The 18,944-nt window shown below is 47.9% G+C and overlaps 3 protein-coding genes across 7 annotated transcripts; 1 reads left to right on the forward strand and 2 right to left on the reverse strand.

Annotated features, from left to right (window-relative positions):
- Positions 1-17: 17 nt before the first annotated feature.
- Positions 18-4,082, reverse strand: dnase2 (deoxyribonuclease II, lysosomal). 2 transcript variants are annotated; one of them, XM_086077867.1, is made up of 7 exons: positions 3,875-4,080; positions 2,502-2,596; positions 1,987-2,149; positions 1,785-1,860; positions 1,478-1,642; positions 1,206-1,403; positions 18-886 (listed from the first exon to the last, which is right to left on the reverse strand). In XM_086077867.1, exons 2-7 carry the CDS (start codon positions 2,594-2,596, stop codon positions 507-509), a joined length of 1,077 nt encoding a protein of 358 aa, XP_085933993.1. In that variant the 5' UTR covers positions 3,875-4,080; the 3' UTR covers positions 18-506. The 2 variants fall into 2 exon arrangements, with proteins under 2 accessions (XP_085933993.1, XP_085933992.1); XM_086077866.1 differs by having other exon boundaries at positions 1,785-2,149; positions 3,875-4,082.
- A 2,444-nt stretch (positions 4,083-6,526) lies between these two features.
- gpsm3 (G protein signaling modulator 3) lies at positions 6,527-10,353 on the reverse strand. Of its 2 annotated transcripts, none has more exons than XM_086078855.1 (5): positions 10,178-10,353; positions 8,797-9,054; positions 7,797-7,959; positions 7,073-7,299; positions 6,527-6,766 (listed from the first exon to the last, which is right to left on the reverse strand). In XM_086078855.1, exons 2-5 carry the CDS (start codon positions 8,959-8,961, stop codon positions 6,626-6,628), a joined length of 696 nt encoding a protein of 231 aa, XP_085934981.1. In that variant the 5' UTR covers positions 8,962-9,054; positions 10,178-10,353; the 3' UTR covers positions 6,527-6,625. The 2 variants fall into 2 exon arrangements, with proteins under 2 accessions (XP_085934981.1, XP_085934982.1); XM_086078856.1 differs by lacking the exon at positions 10,178-10,353 and adding an exon at positions 9,908-10,063.
- Positions 10,354-11,725: 1,372 nt separating this feature from the next.
- Positions 11,726-18,930, forward strand: pbx2 (pre-B-cell leukemia homeobox 2). Of its 3 annotated transcripts, XM_086078270.1 has the most exons (9): positions 11,726-12,148; positions 13,354-13,427; positions 14,077-14,321; positions 15,178-15,368; positions 15,457-15,592; positions 16,260-16,401; positions 17,511-17,590; positions 18,285-18,321; positions 18,376-18,930. In XM_086078270.1, exons 1-9 carry the CDS (start codon positions 11,880-11,882, stop codon positions 18,432-18,434), a joined length of 1,233 nt encoding a protein of 410 aa, XP_085934396.1. In that variant the 5' UTR covers positions 11,726-11,879; the 3' UTR covers positions 18,435-18,930. The 3 variants fall into 3 exon arrangements, with proteins under 3 accessions (XP_085934396.1, XP_085934395.1, XP_085934397.1); XM_086078269.1 differs by having other exon boundaries at positions 18,285-18,930; XM_086078271.1 differs by lacking the exon at positions 11,726-12,148 and adding an exon at positions 12,688-12,929 and having other exon boundaries at positions 18,285-18,930.
- The last annotated feature ends 14 nt before the right edge of the window (positions 18,931-18,944 follow it).

Genomic DNA, 18,944 nt, shown 5'->3' on the forward strand with positions numbered 1-18,944 from the left:
AACAAAAGCCCACAAAATGCATTCAAAAGCTCTTTTGATTTTAATAGAAAAGTGACAAATAGGCATGTTTTTTTTGTGTTCTTGGTTTGAGACCGATTGTTGATTTTTTTTATTTATTATTATTTTGGTCTGATTTCTATATTGTGGCTCATCAAAAGAAAAAAGATTTGTAAATACTTTGCTTATATCTCCAAATTGTATGGGATTTTAATTCCTTTTTTCTCTCCAGTATTTACAAATTTTGTGAAACTTTTCACGCATGTCCAAATGTGAATTATTTTTGTCCGTATCTCCTTATTTGGTGATTGTTTTTGACATTTTGTCTTAATTTCATTGCAGTTTTTTTTCTCCCTTCTTTTGCACGCGTCGTCTCCCCCCCCCCCCCCCATTTATTTCCAAATTTTGCTGCATTTTTTTTCTTAACCATCTCCAAATTTGGAGAGTTTTGAGAGTGACCTGTAAAATATTCGTTTTGCCGCGAATAACGCGCGTTTGTTCCGAGTGAATCAGCCGCAATGCAGCTGCCGTTTCCCGCCGCCAACCTGGCACGGCTGGCAGTCCAGCGCGGCGGCCCGGTACGCTTTCCACACGGCGGCGTGGCGGCGACAGAGCGCGCCGCCCCCCCGCTTCTCCTCGGCCCGGTTGCGGTTGATGTCGGCCACGCACAGCCACCCGCCGCCGGCCGGCGCCGGCAGCGGGCTGACGGCCCACTTGGAGTGGTCCTTGCTGTTGCTGAAGGGCGACGAGCCGGCCGGAGAAATGCGCGTGACGTCCAGCACCTTCCAGTCCGGGCTGCAGTTGGACGGCAGGATGCCGCCCGAGTGGATCCAGAACTGGACCAGGAGGTCCGACTGCAGGGCGGGGGCCACCCACGACTTGTAAAGGTCTACGCCAGGACAAGAAGAAGAAGAAGAAGAAAGGTGAGGGCCACGTCACAAAATTGCCATCTTTGATGAACTCTTGAAATGGACCCTCAAATGTCTGCTTCCAAAGAAAATGGCCGACTTCCTGTGTGTTCTGGTTATTGCTCCTGAAGACTCGACAACCTCCCTCAATGTCCGTGTTGCTAAATAGAAGTGAACTTTTGAAGGCTAGCCTGGAAAAACGCGCCAACCAGCGTCTGCTTCCTTCCAAACAAAATGGCCGACTTGCCGCCAGTTTTGGCTTCTGGAATTGCGGGCTGGGAACGTCGCAAAGGAGCTTACCGTCGTTGAAAGCGGCTCCTTTGGCGAAGCTGACAAAGGTGGCGCCGCCTTTGGACGTCAGCGCCACGCTGCGATTGGCGGCCGGGACGTGCGCGCCGCTTTTATTGCACACGGCGGCCAGAGCCGGCAACATCGCCGCAAAGGGTTGTGGGACGGCGCAGTCGTACACGTGGGGCTGATTGATCTGCAGCTGCTCGCCTGCGGGAGGAATGTGGTCAGAATGTGCTGGGGTTTTGGTTTCCTTCCGCTTCTCGGTCTCGTGCGGCGTTTACCGATGGCGCCGAAGCGCTCCAGCGGGAAGGTGACGCACAGGAAGTTCTGCCCGTATTTGGCGCCGCTGCTGGGGAAGCGGTAGTGGCCCGCTTGGCGCGCGGGAGGGAAGAAGGGCGTGCTGTGGATCAGCCAGAACCCCTGAGACTCGTCCAGCACGAGCGCACCTCCGCACAACGAAAGGCCACAAACACATTTGGTGACAATCGAGCCCCCAAATGGGGACAAGCGATTGGAAAAACGTTAGCGATTGGTCGCAGAAAAGCTTCCACTGGAAAGTGGCGTCGGAGGGCTTTTTGTGCCTCTCACCTTTTGTGTGTCCCGATTGGTGACTCCGCCTTGGCTGATCCTGATCGTTGTAGAGGACGTACGCCAATTTTGCCTCCTGACAAAAAAGAACATTTGGAACGCGCGCTTCGAATTTGCCTTCCTCCTCCCGTTGGAAGCCTTTTTTTTGGCCTCCGTTCCTGATCCTGAAAGTCGCCTGCAGCGAGCGAGCGAGCGTACGCACGTGATTGTGCGAGTAGAGTTGCGCGAGCGTCCTGCCCAGCGCTCCGGCCGTGTCGTTGATGGTCACCCGGCCGGGCGTCCAGCCGGCGCTGCCCTCGTCCAGCAACAAGTACTTGAAACCCGACGCCGCGTCGGCGTCCTTCGGCAGCTTGTACATGTGAAACCTCATTCGTTAAGAACACAAAACGCACGATGGTCATTTCACTCATGGGCTGTCGCGAACGTTCGTGCGGTTTGGTCGCGGTCCTGCCGTCGACCGAACCGTTTGCCAAGTCCGGTTTTCAACACGTGCGTCAGGAAATTGCGCTTTGCAAAGCCCGTCGGACTAACAAATCCCTGCAGACGCCGACATTGCATCACTTTGGATAAAGCAGCTTGTAAAGGTCAATTATGCGGGAGAGAAATGCCGACGCCTCGAACCCTGGACACGTTCGGCCAGCGGACGTTTGAGACAGCGTGCGTCATGCGGACACGGAGACACATTAGACACGTTTAGCTTTGTTGAGTTGTAATCACCAGTCGGTGGCATCGCCGCGGTCGTTGTAGCAACTTATCGGGGCTGTGGCGCCCCCGTGTGGCAAGCAGCAAATCAGCAGCAACAGCTTGAACATCTGCAAAAAGCGCACGGGAGCAACAATTTCAGTTTCCAACTGGTTTGTGTTTGTTGTCGTGTCGCATTCACACGTGCAGCGCCTGAACTGCTGCTTCCAAGAGTTAAAGCGCTTCAGTTGTGGTTCGAGGCGCTTCGCTTCCGGGATGACGTTTTTCTTGTCTTACTGACGCGTCGGACCACCACGGCCCGACGTCGTTGACAAGCTCTGACCTTTGCGAACAAATTCAATCTTTTCTTCAACGACGTGAGCATCACGTACATGAAAAGCTCGTTTCAAAAACCCGGGCTTGACCGATTATCGGGCCGACTGTCAATCGGTCAGGTCGATGTTTTGAGGCATTTCCTTCGTTATCGACCTTTTTTCAAAATCTCACAGCCGGTAAAAGATCCTCTTGAGCTTGATGAAACTTTGCACAATTGTCAAGTCATTTATGAAAATGTTCACTTCTTGTTTTCGGTTCAACTTCAACGCGAGCCGAGGCAAACGTTCACATTTGATTTTTGCTGATATTTTAGAAAACTTTCTTTATTTGCGGAGTTTTTCTTGCCGTTGTCATGAACTTTCCAAGACGTGCTTGTGAGCCTGGCAGCATCTTGCACTTTTTGTTAAGATTTGAAAACAAAGGGTTAAAAAAAAAAGGTGTGGGGGGGGGGCTTAAACATGGTGCAAGCTTGAATGCATTTAAATTAAATTGTTGTCGTTTGTACTATTCATAATATTGACATAAATATCTTCTCTTTTACTGCAAACCAATATCCACTCCAAAGGTTTCTTACTGGCATCCTTGACTATTAATTAGAACCCGCCCTGAAAATATATTTTTTTAAGGGCAAAAAAACTATAACGTGATGCGGTTTGAACATTAAATATAAGAACATAAAGAGTTCTGTAACAATTGTACCAAAATAAATGTATTTAAACACCGCTAATAAACTATCAATGCGAAATTGTATTGCAAGCTGCATGGATTGTAAAAACGTTGACGTTTTGCATTTGTTTCATTTAGTTGCATAATTGCGATTTTATTTGGAGCGAATTCAGAGATTCTCTCACTGACACGCACGGCTGCACTTTCACGCACGCGCAGATAAATGGGTCGTTTTAGGCTACAAGTCATAAAGTAATAATACTGTAATTATCCATATCCTAAAACGGTTCTTAACGCATCGTTGCTGCCACGCAACATGAAAAAAAAGATCTTCATCTTACTTGGAAGTAACTTTGTGCAAGTTGCTAATCAAACCGAGTGAAAAGTCTTTCGTGAAAACAACTCGCCTCCAAATGTGCTGCTTCGTCCTCATCCAACGCGTCGTCGAATGTTTTTCATTTCCGGGCTGGAAATCGAGCATCGTTCGCGTCGCATTTGTTTGTTCCACTTTTCTTGTTCTTTCTTGTCTTGTCGAACAAACATGCACGGACGGAGAAGCAAAGCTGCCTTCCCGGCGTAGCAACAAAAAGTGAATCGTTCGGCGGCCATCTTGCGTTGCCACTCACGTCGAACATGCCGCATTGTGTGGCGCCCGCTTGAACCAACATTTCTGAGAGAAGAAAAGCGCTACATGCACATTCCATGGGTTTAGAATCATCAACAGTGAAATGAAAGCAAACCCCCAAAATGTGAACCTGTGAGTCACGATGCAAAAAGTGAAGGTAGTTCCCCTGACTCCATACGGGGATGTTGTTGTAAAAATTGATGACAATTCTTTCAGCTAAAAATTAGTCCAAATTGTCAGTAACAACGGCAGCGTAACATGGCTGCCCTCTGACTTCAGCCGGGAGAGGCCAATCGGAGTCCATCTTTGTTTACAACTACACGCCGGAATGCGGAAGTGAAACTGTCTATTGCTAAAGTCTAAAAAAAAATAAGTACAGTAAACGAGTGATGTTTTTTTCTATTTTCTTTCCATCAGCTGTCGATGTTGAAATTGAACAATTGAACGTGTTGATGCCATTATAGTTGTTTGTGTTTAAAAAATAAATAATAATAATACACATTATTTATGCTTTTTTCCCCCCAGTTTTGATGCGGAACGAGAAGTGTCATATCGAAATTCTGTTTTAAACTGTTGAGAATACAGAAGTGAAAGTGTCGCTTTTTAAAATGATTAAAATTTTGTATAATATAAATAAAGGCTGTCATTCCAATTCAGTTAGGCAATGAGAGATGAACAACAACAATAACAACAACAACAAAAGAAGAATGAGACGGGTTGGTGACGTCATTCACGTCACGTCATTCATTTCCATGACAATTCTTGTTCTTGATCAGTTTGAGATCTCAAATACAAATCGACTCTACTAAAAAGTATTTAAAGAGTGCAGATGATTTTTAAAATGTCACACATGGATGCGAAATGTTCTTTATTGGATAGAAAAACCGACGATTGTGTATCATTTCTTTGGTCTGAAAATGATCAAAGTAAGCATTTTATTCTCATCTGGATACTGTATGTCATTTTCAGGTTCTTAATTCTTATTATTTTTATTATGATGAATTTCCTATTGTTAATTCTAAATATGATGTCAACTTGTTTCCAAAATGAGCGTCCCAAAAACATGAACTTTAGAAGACCAAAACGGACGAGCATAATGTTTTGCGTCTTTGCTCGTGTCGGTGAGCAAAGAAGCCGCAACCAGTTCAAGAGGCTTCCTCTTTTTCTTCTTCTTCTTTTTTAATCCTTGCCTGACACTTTTTTCCTCTTTCTCGCTCAACTCTTTTCAAGCTCAGCGGGAAATTCCGAAGTTGTAATTTCTCACGAAAGGAAGATGACTTTTGTGCGTATCGCTCAGCAGCCCCGAGCGTGATTATGATGCGTTTTTATTTGAGGAAGTGACACCGCATCTCCATGTCAGACGGAGCAGAACTTCCTCCTGCCTGCGGGCTGACGGGAGCCAAAGGAAGAAGGTCAAAAGTGAGCAGGAAGTGCCGTGTGGCTTATCGCACCCGCCGGCTAGCGAAGACTTGCCAGCATTTGGTCTCCACGACGCTTACAAAGTCGTCGGCACGTTTGACCTTTTGACACGTCGCCGTCTTCTTTGCACCACCGGTTCTCGACGCCGGTCCTCGAGTACCCCGATCCGGCCTGTTTTCCATGTCTCCCTCAGCCAACACAGCTGAGGGTCGTTATCAGGCTTCATGCAGAGCTGGCTGGTTAGCTGGCCGTTTGAAGCACCTGTGTTGGCTGAAGGAGACAGCGCTTGAGAACCACTGCTTGGCGCCTTCAATTGATCTTCAGCATTGCATGTTCGGTTGCAAGTTAATACAAAATGAAACCGAGTGAACGCAATATAGCGTATTTCGATCCAACGGAATTCCATTCCAGTCACTGACAGTGTAGCGGATTATTGGATTTTGGATTTTGGATTGGAGCGCACTGCTGTCAGTCCGTGTAGAGTCCATGTATTTATTTCATGGCGAACACATTTGACAGCTTTATGCATCGTAGCCATTCAAAATGTGCACGTGGGCTTATTTTTGCCTACTTGAGGTCGCCATCTCGTTTACATGGACTCCAAACAAACTTTTTATATTGGCAATATTTGGTCACTTCCAAAAAGGTCATCAAACCCTCTCGTGTCATTTTGCACAATTATTGTTTAGTTGTTGTTTTTACCTCTAAACAATACCAAATAAACAGTAAAAGAAAAGAAAAAATGGTTTTGTAACACACTTGAATGCGACATGAAATTGTATCCAATGAATTGATGGAATCGATGATAGAATAATCAATTATGACTGCCAATGATGTTAGCATGAAGGATTTTCAGAGGTGAAAAAAGTTTGCAAAGACAAAAACAAAGATGCACTTTTCCTTTAATGATTGAAATTTTAGGCAGAAAACAATCCCAGCCGTCAAATGGGAAACCCCGCCCCCACACAACAGCCCCGCCCCCACACAACAGCCCCGCCCCCATACAACAGCCCCGCCCAGCCAAGCAGACATTCAAATTGAACAACGTGCGCCAATTGGGAAGAAATGGTTCACGTTGAAGCTTCTTTTTTTTTTTTCTTTCTTCCCTTCCTGGTCATGTTTGCAGCACGCACGGCAGTTGCGTCCTCTGCTCGTCCATGCGGCCCCCCTGGACCCTCAGCAGCAGCGAGAAGAAGTCGTCGTCGTCCATGGGGCCCGGAGCTCGACTTCGCTGCTCCTCCAGCCTGCCTTGAGCCTAAAACGACGACGACAACGAGGTGACGTGGCCCGCGGGCCTCATTTCAAACCGATTGGTCGGCCAACGCGGGAAACGCCTTCGGAGGTCAAATTGCAATTGTCCAAATGCTTCCAGTTTCAGCAGGAAATCGTCGGGGATTTCTGTCGTCCTCCATGATGGTCTTCAACCCGGACCAGACTTTACGAATGTCAACTTTGACTTCGGGCTAACGCGTTGGGAACCCGACGTCGAGCCGGGCTCGACTGCAAATGCGTTGGACGGTCAAAGCGTTGGTTTGTAACGTCGGCCCGTGTGTGTTCTGACCTGCGTGGTGAGGATCATGTGGTAGAGCTCGTCCTCGGCGGGCGTCTTGGGGACGCGCCTGGCGAACGAGAGCTGCTTGAAGCTCCCTCGGAAGCTGCGGCCTTTGCGCTTGTCGCGCGGCGACGGCTGCAGCGCCGCCCGCTGCCCGTCCAGGCGGCGAGCCTGCGCTGTCGCCACCAGCTGGAAAAACTCCTCGCGCTGCAGCGACGTCATGGACGAGAAGATGACTGGCGAGGACACGGACGGCAGAAAACTAACGTGCTTGTCCAACGGTACGTCACGCTTGCTTCATATTTGTGACATTTGTGCTCGGGTGCCGCTTGTTGGATTGGAGCTCGGACACCCGAAATGCACGTTGACCAATCGGCAAATGAGTTTTGCTTTTGGGCCAAAAGGTTTTTCTTTGGAGTTGAAAATGGCTCGACGCAACTCGAATCCCAAATGGAGGCCATGTGGCCAAAAGTGCAATCGGGTCGGAAACTAATTCACTCCCTTACATTCACTTGCGTCAATTATTCCATCAAATCAAAATTGATTTGACATGAAAGTGTTTTGCAATAATGCATTTTTATCCACTTATTGACTTCATGGAAGTTCTTCTAATCAATCGTCCAAATATGGAAGTGCCGCAGCCTGGCAATTTTCCGCTGCTGCAAAAAGGTTGACGCCCCCTCGACAAGCGTGTGCGTGCATGCGTGCGTGCGTGCGTGCGTGTGTGTCTCACCCCTGCGCGAAGGTTTGGCGACGTTGGGCTCGGAGTGGCAGCGCCTCCTCATGCCGCCGTCCAGCATGAAGGAGCAGCGCTGGTCGTTGAGGCGTCGGCCCTCCTGCACGCTGCACAGCAGCTCGTAAAGCGACTCCGGGAAGTCCGCCGGCGGCAGGATCGCCTGCCGGGAGAAACATTTGTTGGGAATGGTCGCTCGTTGGTTTCAAACATTTGCGAAATTGACAGATGGCAATTTCTGAAGCCGATGAACTGGATTGACGTGATTTCCGACGTGTGGACGATGACTTTGGATTTTGTATGATTTGGTTTGAGTCAGACTTCATTCCAACAATTAAGGTTCCACCATATCCAAAAAACAACAACAAAACAAATCCACTTTGTAGGAGCGCGAATGATGAGCTGCAAGAAGATTCATGCTAAGCTTGTGTGAACCGCGACACACGCAATTTTTAAGAACAGATTCATCAATATTTTTTCAATGACAATAAAGCTGTCTATTAACGAATGTCCAGAACATTCCGCTTGATTCCTTTTTACTCCCACCACCAATATGTCACGTTAAGCACGTAGCATGTAGCACGTAGCACATAGCATGTAGCACGTAGCACATAGCATGTAGCACGTAGCACATAGCACGTAGCACGTAGCGTGTAGCTTGTAGCTAGCAGCACACGGCTCACCATCACCAATGTGGCAGACCCCGAGGACCTTACCAGTGATGGGACATTGTGATTGTCTGGGCTTGCTATAGAAGTGATCATTTGAAAATGTAAACACAGCATTTGAATATTTGTTTCCTAACTACTGTGAGAAATCAATCACATGCTTCGTGTCTTCCGGTAAATGAACATGAATAAAAAGCATTTCTAAGCGATAATAACATTATTAAAAGTAGTTTGACCAAATGCGCCTGAAAATGACCCGTGTCAGCTCCAAACGCTTGTTGGCGACTGACGTAGCACGAGCGGACGGACGCACGCGGCGAGTTGACACGAACCTGTTGCGCATCCTCCGCACACATCTGGAACAAGCGGCGCCGAACATCCGGACTTTTCTCCTGCGGCCGCTCTCCTTCGTCCTCCTCGTCTTTTGAAATGTGGTCGGCAGCCTCCGTCCGGGTCGCACCTTCAGCCATGTGCACGTTGGGGTCGGCGCACGCCATCGATCTCCAGCCGAGCGGCAGCCGGGACGCGTTCGGTGAAATGTTGGATGAGCTGCAGTGCCCCTCCAGATGTTGCGCTTTCCTTCAACAAGTCTGAAAAATGCAGAAATAGGAATCGTACCGGAAAGAAGGGATTTCTTTCATTGAATGCGGATTTGGGGAACACGTGATTGTGCCCCATGGATTCTGCCTAGCAACAAGTTGCTATGTTTGGACGCCCCTTTCCCACCAAGTCCCTGTGCCCTCTCATGCTTGTGGGGCAGGACCCCCGTTGCCACGGAAACAGCACTGTAAAAGTCACCATGCCGCGTCTGGCAATACACAAAAGATGGCGGCGTCGTGTCAATTGGTCCCACAAATACGCGACTCGTCATTTTCTGGAAGGCAAATTGAACTCCAAAATCTTCTTGACAATAAATAATATGTTGTAAGCGCCCCACAAGTGTAAAAACGGCATTCTGGTCAATATTGCGTTTGTGAAATATGAATGAAGAGACAAAATGATGCAACTCGGGCGGGGGCGGCCATTTTGCCACATGTTGTTGACTTGAAAGTGACATCACAGACGCTCAGGTAACGACCAATCACGGCACAACACCACATGACCAAACTCAGAAAAGAGGTGAGCCGTGATTGGTCGTTAGCTGAGCAACTGTGATGTCATATTCAGTCGACAAGTGTCAAAATGGCCGCTTCATTCTTATTCCACCGACGCAATATTGATCCGGATGTCGTGTTCACATATTGAGAAGAAAAGTTTTGAGTTGACTTCCCGTTGAAGTCTTCGCAACTTTGTTCTTTCTCTTTGCCGGTTGTCTTTGTGTGGGAGGTGCCGTGACCCGAGTTGCGCACAAGCAATTCACGGAAGTTGATCTTTTCTCATATTTGAGGCGAGTCGCGGCACGACTGCTGCTGGCCCTCCGACCGAAAAGAAAAACATCCTCACACTCAAAGTGAGCGTGGCTGTCGCGTCCTTGTCGGTCTGGGTGCGATTCCCCCCAAAAGTCAAAAGTCCTCGAACCGGCAGATGAAGTCTTTCCTTTCTGGGTGGCGTTGTTGAGAGGAAGTTGCAGGCCAGGTCGTCTTGCAAAAGACAAAAGCAGCCCAGCGGCAGGTCGGAGCTTGTCGCCTCGAACATGTTGCCAGCAAAAGCAAACTTTTGACATTCCTGCATTCGTCCACAGACGCGCAGTTGGCGCGTGAATCCCGAGCTTACCTTTGTGCCTTTGTGCCTTTTGGTGCTGGCCTCGTCTACAACATCGCCAAGTGGACGTTCACATCTTGTCCGCGCCTGGATGGAGGAAAGTGCCAATTGTTTGGAGTGTGAGCGCGTGTGCGCGCGCGTGACTTGCTTCACAAACTCTGTCAGCTGCAAAGACACATGCAGGAAGCCCCCCCCCCCCCCCCGCCCCCCCGGCCGTGACCAACCGCGTGCCCACCCTCTGCTTTTAGGTGCACCGCAGAGAAGCAGTCAGGCAAAAGCAGAAGCGACAGACACCACCTCCCCCCCTCCTCCTCCTCCTCCTCCTCCTCCTCCTCCTCCCCAGCGCGGTTGCTGGGCCTCGATGACGTCACGAAGGCGTCGCGTTTGTGCGGAGCGCTCGTGTTGAAACAAGCAAGCAAGCTTCTTTTGACAGCGCTGCGGTTTGGCTTCACTTCCTGTTGATTTGCAGATTTGAAGAAAAAAAAAAAAAGCAGAAGTCAATGAGTTAAGAGGCTTTTCTGTTTTCGTGACATAAAAGGGCAAGACGGTCACGGGTCACGGGTCACGGGTCACGTCTCCTCGCTAAGGATGCAAGATCAGATATGGAATCAAAAGGGTCGCTCATGTCATGTTTTAATCATTATTTGGGTTATTTAGATTTTACATCTCATGTTGGAATCTGCAAATGTTTTTTTCCCGCCGTTTCAGGAAAGACAAAGATGATGCTTTCGTTTGGGAAATTTCAAACGTTGCTATTAGCAAATACACTTCTTAAATGTTGCTACGCATCTGAAATAATTATGTTCATTGTTCTGCATTGTTTATGTTTATCAATGTTGTTTTATCCAAATTAGATTAAGAAATGATTGTTTAAGATTAGAACAGATTGTTTTGTTGTTGTTGTTATTGTTTGAATTTAAGCACACACACACACACACACACACACACACACACACACACACACACACACACATGTTTATCTTTGTATCATGGTGGAGACATCTCATTGACATGATGCATTTCCTAACCCCCTCACCTAACCCAACCATGACAAATGATGGCCGACCCCCATTCCTTACCCTCACCTCAACCATAACCCAATTCAAACCTAAACTCTAAAACCAAGTGTTGACCCTCAAAAAGAGGTCTGAGTTGTGAAGACCGGCCAAAATGTCCTCAATCTGATGGTTAAAGACGTATTTTGGTCCTCACAATGTAGTATGTGCAAGTACACACACACACACACACACACACACACACACACACACACACACACACACACATTTGTGGCATGTACAGTTTCACAGTGTCAAGATTATCTTTCATTTATCACACAATGACAAATGTCAAATCCATTTTAAGCCATAGTGCACATATGAGGGTGTGGTAAAGTATTAACATTTTTGTACAAAGTCATCATATTTTAGGGTGAACGAATGACATGGCGTGTGCTTTTTTTCTTTTTTTTCTTGAATTTGTCAACTCGAAGCAACAAACAACGCGTGGCACTGCTCGCGCCCGCCGCTAGGGGGCCACCCGTCCGCGGCGGGCGGTGCCTCCTGGCTGGTGGCCGCCTGGTGGGCGTTGGAGGCGGCGGAGGAGGAGGAGGAGGAGTGGTGGCGCTCTTGCGCTCTTGCGCTCTTGCGCTCTGGCTCGAATCAGTCAATCCGGCAGCAGTCGTCGCCGCCGCCGCCACTGCGCGTCGCTCGACGAGATGTTGCAGCAGCAGCCGCAGCAGCCTCTGACGGCCAACGGGGCCTCCAACGGCCGCGGCCTCGCCATGAGCGGCCACCCCGGGATGGCGCACCGAGCACCGCCGCCGCCGCAGCCGCCGCAGCCGCAGCACCACCGGCCCGCCGACGAACCGGCGGCGGGCCTGGAGAACGGCGCCGAGAACGGACACGAAGTCCGCCGGGACATCGGCGACATCCTGCAGCAGATCATGACCATCACCGACCAAAGTCTGGACGAGGCGCAGGCAAAGTTAGTCAACGTTTTCGGGATTTCTTTTCAATTTCACAAACTTTATTTATTTTGTATTTGTTTACACTCGCGACTGATAAAGTTTCCCCAACTTCCATTGGTTGTTTGTAGCCTTTAACCACGTGCTTAGTACTCGTTTGCAATTACACCAAGTCATACATTAAAAGGGAAATATGTTCCGATAAACTGAATAATGATTTAATTTGTTTGTTTTATTTTGTCTGCTGTCTGCCTTCACTGGAGCTAACCTAGAAGGTAGCCATTGTTAGCTGGCTAGGCTAAGCTAACGAGCGAACGGCTCTGCCGCCAAGCTGCAGCATTAAACATCATTTTGATTGACTTGACATCTTTTAGACGCGAGATAATTCGTCGAAAGAAGTCATTGAAGTCGTCCAGGCTCGCGTCTTTCTCCCGCCCGAGCCGCTCGTGTTGACCAGTTGACGTTCTGGCTGTCAGCGTCTCTGTTGTTAGCACTTAGCTCGCTGCTAACGGTAGCGACATGTTTTTGTTTTTTCGTTCGTGTTTCTGTCAACATTTCGCGAGGTCCTCGGCTCGTAGCTTGCCAGCCAAATTGACAACTGTGGCGTCCTGTTAGCTCGCTGCTAGTGCTTGAGTACTTATTTCGTATTTCTGTAGTCATTCATCAGCTAGCTCTTTAGCTTGCTAACCAAATTAGCCTGCTTAGTTCTGGCTGTCAGTGACTGTGTTGTTAGCATTTAGCTCCCTGACAATGCTAGCGTGCTTATGTCATCTTTCCAGTGTTGTCACACTTACCTAAAAGGTAACGGTTACTTTACTGATTACTTGGTTTAAAAAGTAATTTAGGTCCAGTACACACAGAGATATTACTTTTCGTAAAAGGTGAAGCATGTCGCGTTTTTTCGTCATCCCAATCATCTCAACGCAAATCATCAAACATCCAACCAACCCAGACAGATTATTTTTGTGTTTCTTCCAAATAAGACATTTGCTGAATGTTCAACATTTTTGCCATTTTTCTGGATCATAATCAATTATTTGCCAGTTTGAAATAAATAAAGGGATGGAAATGATCTTTCTTTTCTTCCTCTAACTTTGGGAAGCACTTTGTTGTTGACTCTCTGTCAAAAGTTTTCCATAAATGAAAATTGCCTTCCTTGCTAACTGTGTCGTGTTAGCTCATTGCTAGTGCAAACTGACTTTTGTCTTTGCTATTGCGTTTTCAGGAAACATGCGCTCAACTGTCACAGAATGAAGCCCGCCTTGTTCAGCGTGCTGTGCGAGATTAAAGAAAAGACAGGTACGAGTGCACTGTTGTTGCCTTTGTCACGCTTGTGGTGTGTTTGCGGCGTTCTCTCGTCAGCAGCCAATAAGCTCCACTGCTTATCTTTAGCTTCGCTTTAAAAATAGACAACAGCTGGACTAACAGACGTTCAGCGTAACGCACGTAACTGCCTATGTCGGGAATCACTTTACAAGGACTCCTCAGTACCTTCGAAGTGCAGTTGGAATACGGAGTCAGTATCGGTTGACGGCGCCCTCAGCAATGCGTCTTGAAAAGTAGGCAACAACCAAGGCTATGAGAAAAGAGAATTTCATTGAGCTGATGGCTAAACTATAAAAGTCCCAATATATATATATATATATATATATTCTTTTTTTTCTTTCGGACAATCATTGAGACAATTTGCAACATTCGATTTTCACACACAATCGAAAAGTAAAAGGGCTGACGGGATGAAGCCGAAGCTCATTCATTCCCGTCCCCAGAATGCAATCGGACGCAGATCGTTCAAATGGTAATTTGTCAAATATCTACATGTGTAATTATCAAGTCGAGTCAGCCGAAGTGCTTCGGGAGTATAACGCGCGGAATCATTTCAAGCGCAGGGAGATTGAAAAGTCACTCCTGACGTTAGTCAGTCTTGCTGAGGTTGTTTTGTCCACAGGTCTGTCCATTAGGAGCAACCAGGAGGAGGACCCCCAGGACCCCCAGCTGGTGCGCCTGGACAACATGCTGCTGGCCGAGGGAGTGGCCGGGCCCGAGAAGGGCGGCGGGGCGGCCGCCGCCGTGTCGGCGGCCACCAGCTCGGGCGGGATGTCGCCCGACAGCTCTCTGGAGCACTCGGACTACAAGAGCAAGCTGGGCCAGATACGCGGCATCTACCACACCGAGCTGGAGAAATACGAGCAGGTACGCCAACCAGGTCCGCAGGTCGCACCCGTGGGTGGCGCACACGGAACAACAAAGCTGGCATCAAAAACAAAAAAAATCCTTTTGTCTGGTTTTTCAATCTTTGAGGGGGGGCGATTTTGGCCTTGTCGTCCATCTTCCGTAGGAAATGAATTGCGAGCGAGCGACGTCGCCTCCCGCGTAAACGTGACACGCAAACATTCAAACATTCATGAAATGCTTGACTTGAACGCGTGCGATTGTGTTTGCTCGAACGCAACCTGCGCTACGTTTGACGGAAACGTCGGCTGTCAGCGAAAGGATCACCTGCGCTCAAAATTAATAGTGGGATTCATCTGCATTAAAACATGATTAATGCGATCATTTTTTGTGATGAATGAATTAGTTAACGCTTTAACTTTGACAGCAGAAATGTATTCATTTATTACAATTGATTCTACCAATTTTCCCATCCACGAAGTGTTGTCGACGGTAATATCTGTTGTGTTGTACGTGCGTACGGCCTGGCCTGGTGAGTGACTTGGGCGTCAGGGAATCCAGTGTTTCCCACACCATGCTAATACTTGGGCGGGCCACCCGAGCAAACTGGCCAACACCCAAGAAGTTTTCAAGAAAATCTATGAAAAAATATATTTAAAAAGAAAACGTGTCGCAACTGGATGCACCGCATGTAACGTTCGTTCGCCGTCACTCACTCGTGAGGCGAAAGGAGACAAGTATCAATAACTGAGACCCCGCCCCCCCCCTGGAGTCCACCGACCCAAGTCGATTTCAAATCTGTGGGAAACACTGGAATCACGCTTCGGTCGGCCGTCGCCGGCTCATGTGTCGCGTGAACGTTTGCGCTCTGCCGCAGGCGTGCACCGAGTTCACCACCCACGTGATGAACCTGCTGCGAGAGCAGTCGCGCACGCGGCCCGTCACGCCGCGCGAGATCGAGCGCATGGTCGGCATCATCCACCGCAAGTTCAGCTCCATCCAGACGCAGCTCAAGCAGAGCACCTGCGAGGCCGTCATGATCCTCCGGTCGCGCTTCCTGGATGCCAGGTGAGCTCTCCCTTTTTGCCCACCTTTGCCGGCGTCCGCAGGCGGTCGCTCATCGGACGCTCATCGGACGCGTTTGTGCCCCCGGCAGGCGCAAGAGACGCAACTTCAGCAAGCAGGCCACCGAGGGGCTTAACGAGTACTTCTACTCGCACCTGTCCAACCCCTACCCCAGCGAAGAAGCCAAAGAAGAACTCGCCAAGCAGTGCGGGATCACCGTCTCTCAGGTACGCATGGCTTGCGTTGGCGGGAAAAAGTCCCTTTGGCGGGAGTCAAATATTACATATTGAAAATGATTTGACGAAAAAGTCTGGTTCACACGGCGGGACAATTGGCCCCATTTTAGCCCCGAATTTCCCTCCCCACAATCGTAAAGCCACGCGAACGATAATTCTTAACCGATAATCCATCCCGACATCGGACCTTCGATTTGAAATCGGGGCTACTCAACATGTTGGATTGCCCGACTTTGCTCCGTGTGCGGTGTTGCCTGGAGGACAAACCACCGCGTTACGCGGTACGTTCAAAACCGTTTTGTTCTCTTCACGCATGGCGTCTCTCACAGTTTGGAAGTCGGCCGGCAATTTTAAAATCTTGCCGGCTTAACATAAGTTTCATAAGAAAAACAAAACAAATACATTCAACATACCGTACACGGCGCATGTTTGTCAATCCGACAAGTAATTGAAAACAAATGAGCTAAAGAGCGAAAATGTGGCCAAAATAAAATGTTTCATTCTGCTTTGTTTTGTCATATTTTGTATGGATTTAGAACGTTGAAAATGTTCTCAATTGGACTCGCAAGGAAGCAAAAGCACTTTCTGCTGCCGACTGGTACAATTGTTGTCTGTTGGGCTTGATATGGCAAATATAATATTTCTCCCCTTCCGGCAGGTCTCCAACTGGTTCGGCAACAAGAGAATCCGCTACAAGAAAAACATCGGCAAGTTCCAGGAGGAGGCCAACCTGTACGCCATGAAGAACGCTTTAGGAGCGCGGCAGGGCGACGACTCGCCGCACACGCCCAACTCCACAGGTGCGCCGTTAACGTCGCGTCACGCTCGCGACCGTCAGCGCCGTTCCAATTCAGGGCCGGCCCAGAAGGGCATTTTGCTTTCGGTCCCAAAGACTTTGACCGGCAGAAACGAGACGTTGTGGCGACTCGAGCAAAAAACGGCGCCCGCCACATTTGAATCGTGAATCGGGTTAGCTTCATGTCGCTAGCCTTGCGAGATTGGCGCCAGCGGCAGCGGGAACGGCAAGTAGAACAAGGGCGGCGCTGCGCGGCGTGTTCGCCACAGCTTTGTTCATCAAACAAGTTTTCAGGCGTCGCGCACCAGCAAACCTTCTGGCATCGAGTTGCTACCGTCGCTTGGAAAACGGAAAACCACTCGTTGGGCTAACGTTTGTTTTTATTAGTTTCGATGCCATCCCTTCAAAATGCCTAAAAACAGTCGCCAGTGGCGCTAAAAACCGTTGCGGAGCGCTGCCTTTATATCAAAACAATAGATTTGTGTTGTTGGTACGTCAATATTTTTCCTTTTGCAATTGATTTATTCTTTCAAGCATTAATATTAGTTTGTGCAATTGCTAAATCGGAAATCAATCGTGACTATCAGGAATATAAGCGGCAACTATCGTTTGTGATCGGCCCAACAACCGTAAAGGCAAATGTCGGAACCCTCAATATGTATTTGAGAGAGAAAAAAGCATTCTGCAATATTGTACTGAAAACATACAGCGACATCATCGTGAATTCAAAAGAATGCACGTGCTGCGGTGCCTGTCCTGGCCACCAGGGGGCAGCATAAGACAAACGGATAGGTGTACAGTAGTGGTCATTGACGTGTTCTGAATTGTGCAGCGGACACATGATTGGCTGCTGCCAGCATTCCTGCCGAGCGATGCATTATTACATACGGGCAAAACCAAAAACAATCCAAATTGAGCTTCAGTATGAAACGAGCCGCCTACTTCCATATTAGGCAGGAAAAAAAAAGGCCTGCCCTCACTCGACATGAACGTGAGTTTTGACGGCAAATAAATGAGGATGCGTGCCCAGGCAAAAGAAAATGTGATGATGATGATGATGATGATGATGATGATGATGCGGAGATTTTGCATTTGCCGTGTGCGCGCTTGCAGGGTCGGGGTCGTTCTCCACTGACCTCTTCCTCGGGGTCCCGTCTGTCAACGGGGAGGCCGCCTACCAAATGGGGGTGCAGGTACGAGCACCACATTTTCATTTCTCGCAACACTTCTTTCATATTGACTTCAACATGATTTAAATAAGAATACAAGAACATTTGCTGCTTAATTAGCCACAAAAATATACAACACGTTCAAATATATAAATTAAGCACAACTACAATCTAAAAATAAAATAGTTAGCATATAAAATATGAATTGAGAGAAAGTGAAATGATGAATAAATTAGTCAATTGATAGGTAAAAATAATATGATGGATTACGTATTAATCCAAATGAACCACCAATACAGCAAAATGATTTAATACAAATATGAAGGAAATGACATTAAATAGGAGTACAAAAGAAAAATATGAAATATTCATTATTCATTTAAATGAATCGGAAATTAAAAAATACAATATTTGAATATAAATATAATAAAACATATCATGTGTAAATGAAATGTCATTTCCAAATCGATTTGTAGCCATATTTTTGCTAATTCAGAAAAAAATCAAGCATCAATTTCAAGCACTTTGACATCTTCAAAATCCACAAAGAAATGTTGCTTCAATTGTTTTTAATTTGATTTACATTGATTTATTGAATCCATATTTTTCTTTGCATTTAGTTAAAAAATCAAATGAATGAAGCAACTTAAAAAAACAAAAGTCCAAACAATCTTTTGCAAGATTTGTGGCAAATGTTTGTTTTGTGTGACATCATCAGGCGAACGGGAGCTGGCAGGCTCCAAGCTCGCCCCCGCCGGGCACGGGCACGGGCACGGGCACGGGCACGGGCACGGGCACGGGCACGGGCACGGGCACGGGCACGGGCACGTCCCCGCCCCGCAGCGACCAGTCGGACAACTCTGACTGATCCACGACCTCCACACTAGCCCCGCCCCCGCCAGACATAAAGATTGAGGAGCGACAAAGACAGAACGAATGATCTCACGCTCCCCCACTTGGTCGCATCGCACTTCTTTTCATTTTCCCTTCTCGGCTTTTGTGCTTGATTTGATTTTTGGGCGGGGGGGTGAACGTGAACGTTTGTGTCGTGTGCATGCAGGGTGCGACTTGATTTGTAATATTAGCATCAGGGGTTGTCAATTTTCCACTAACGGTGCGCGAGGGCCGATTGCGTTGTTGTGGTTTGAAGCACACGAAAAGATCAACATGGACGTTGCGGCGCCAACACAGCCAATGAGGGCAATCGAGAAAATCCAAAGACTTTCTATGTTTCTTTCTGCTTTTGTTTTTTTTAAACGGGCTTGTGTGTGTGTATGATAAATGTTGTCCTTTTTTCCTGTACAGTGAAACATCTGTATTCTCTCTACCTCTTTTACAATAAAGACGCTGTGTATTCACAAGTAGCCGCCGCCTCCTC

This window comes from Leptonotus elevatus, chromosome 6, assembly GCF_054856555.1.
Source record: "Leptonotus elevatus isolate MCC_2025b chromosome 6, RoL_Lele_1.0, whole genome shotgun sequence".
NCBI classification, from domain to species: domain Eukaryota; kingdom Metazoa; phylum Chordata; class Actinopteri; order Syngnathiformes; family Syngnathidae; genus Leptonotus; species Leptonotus elevatus.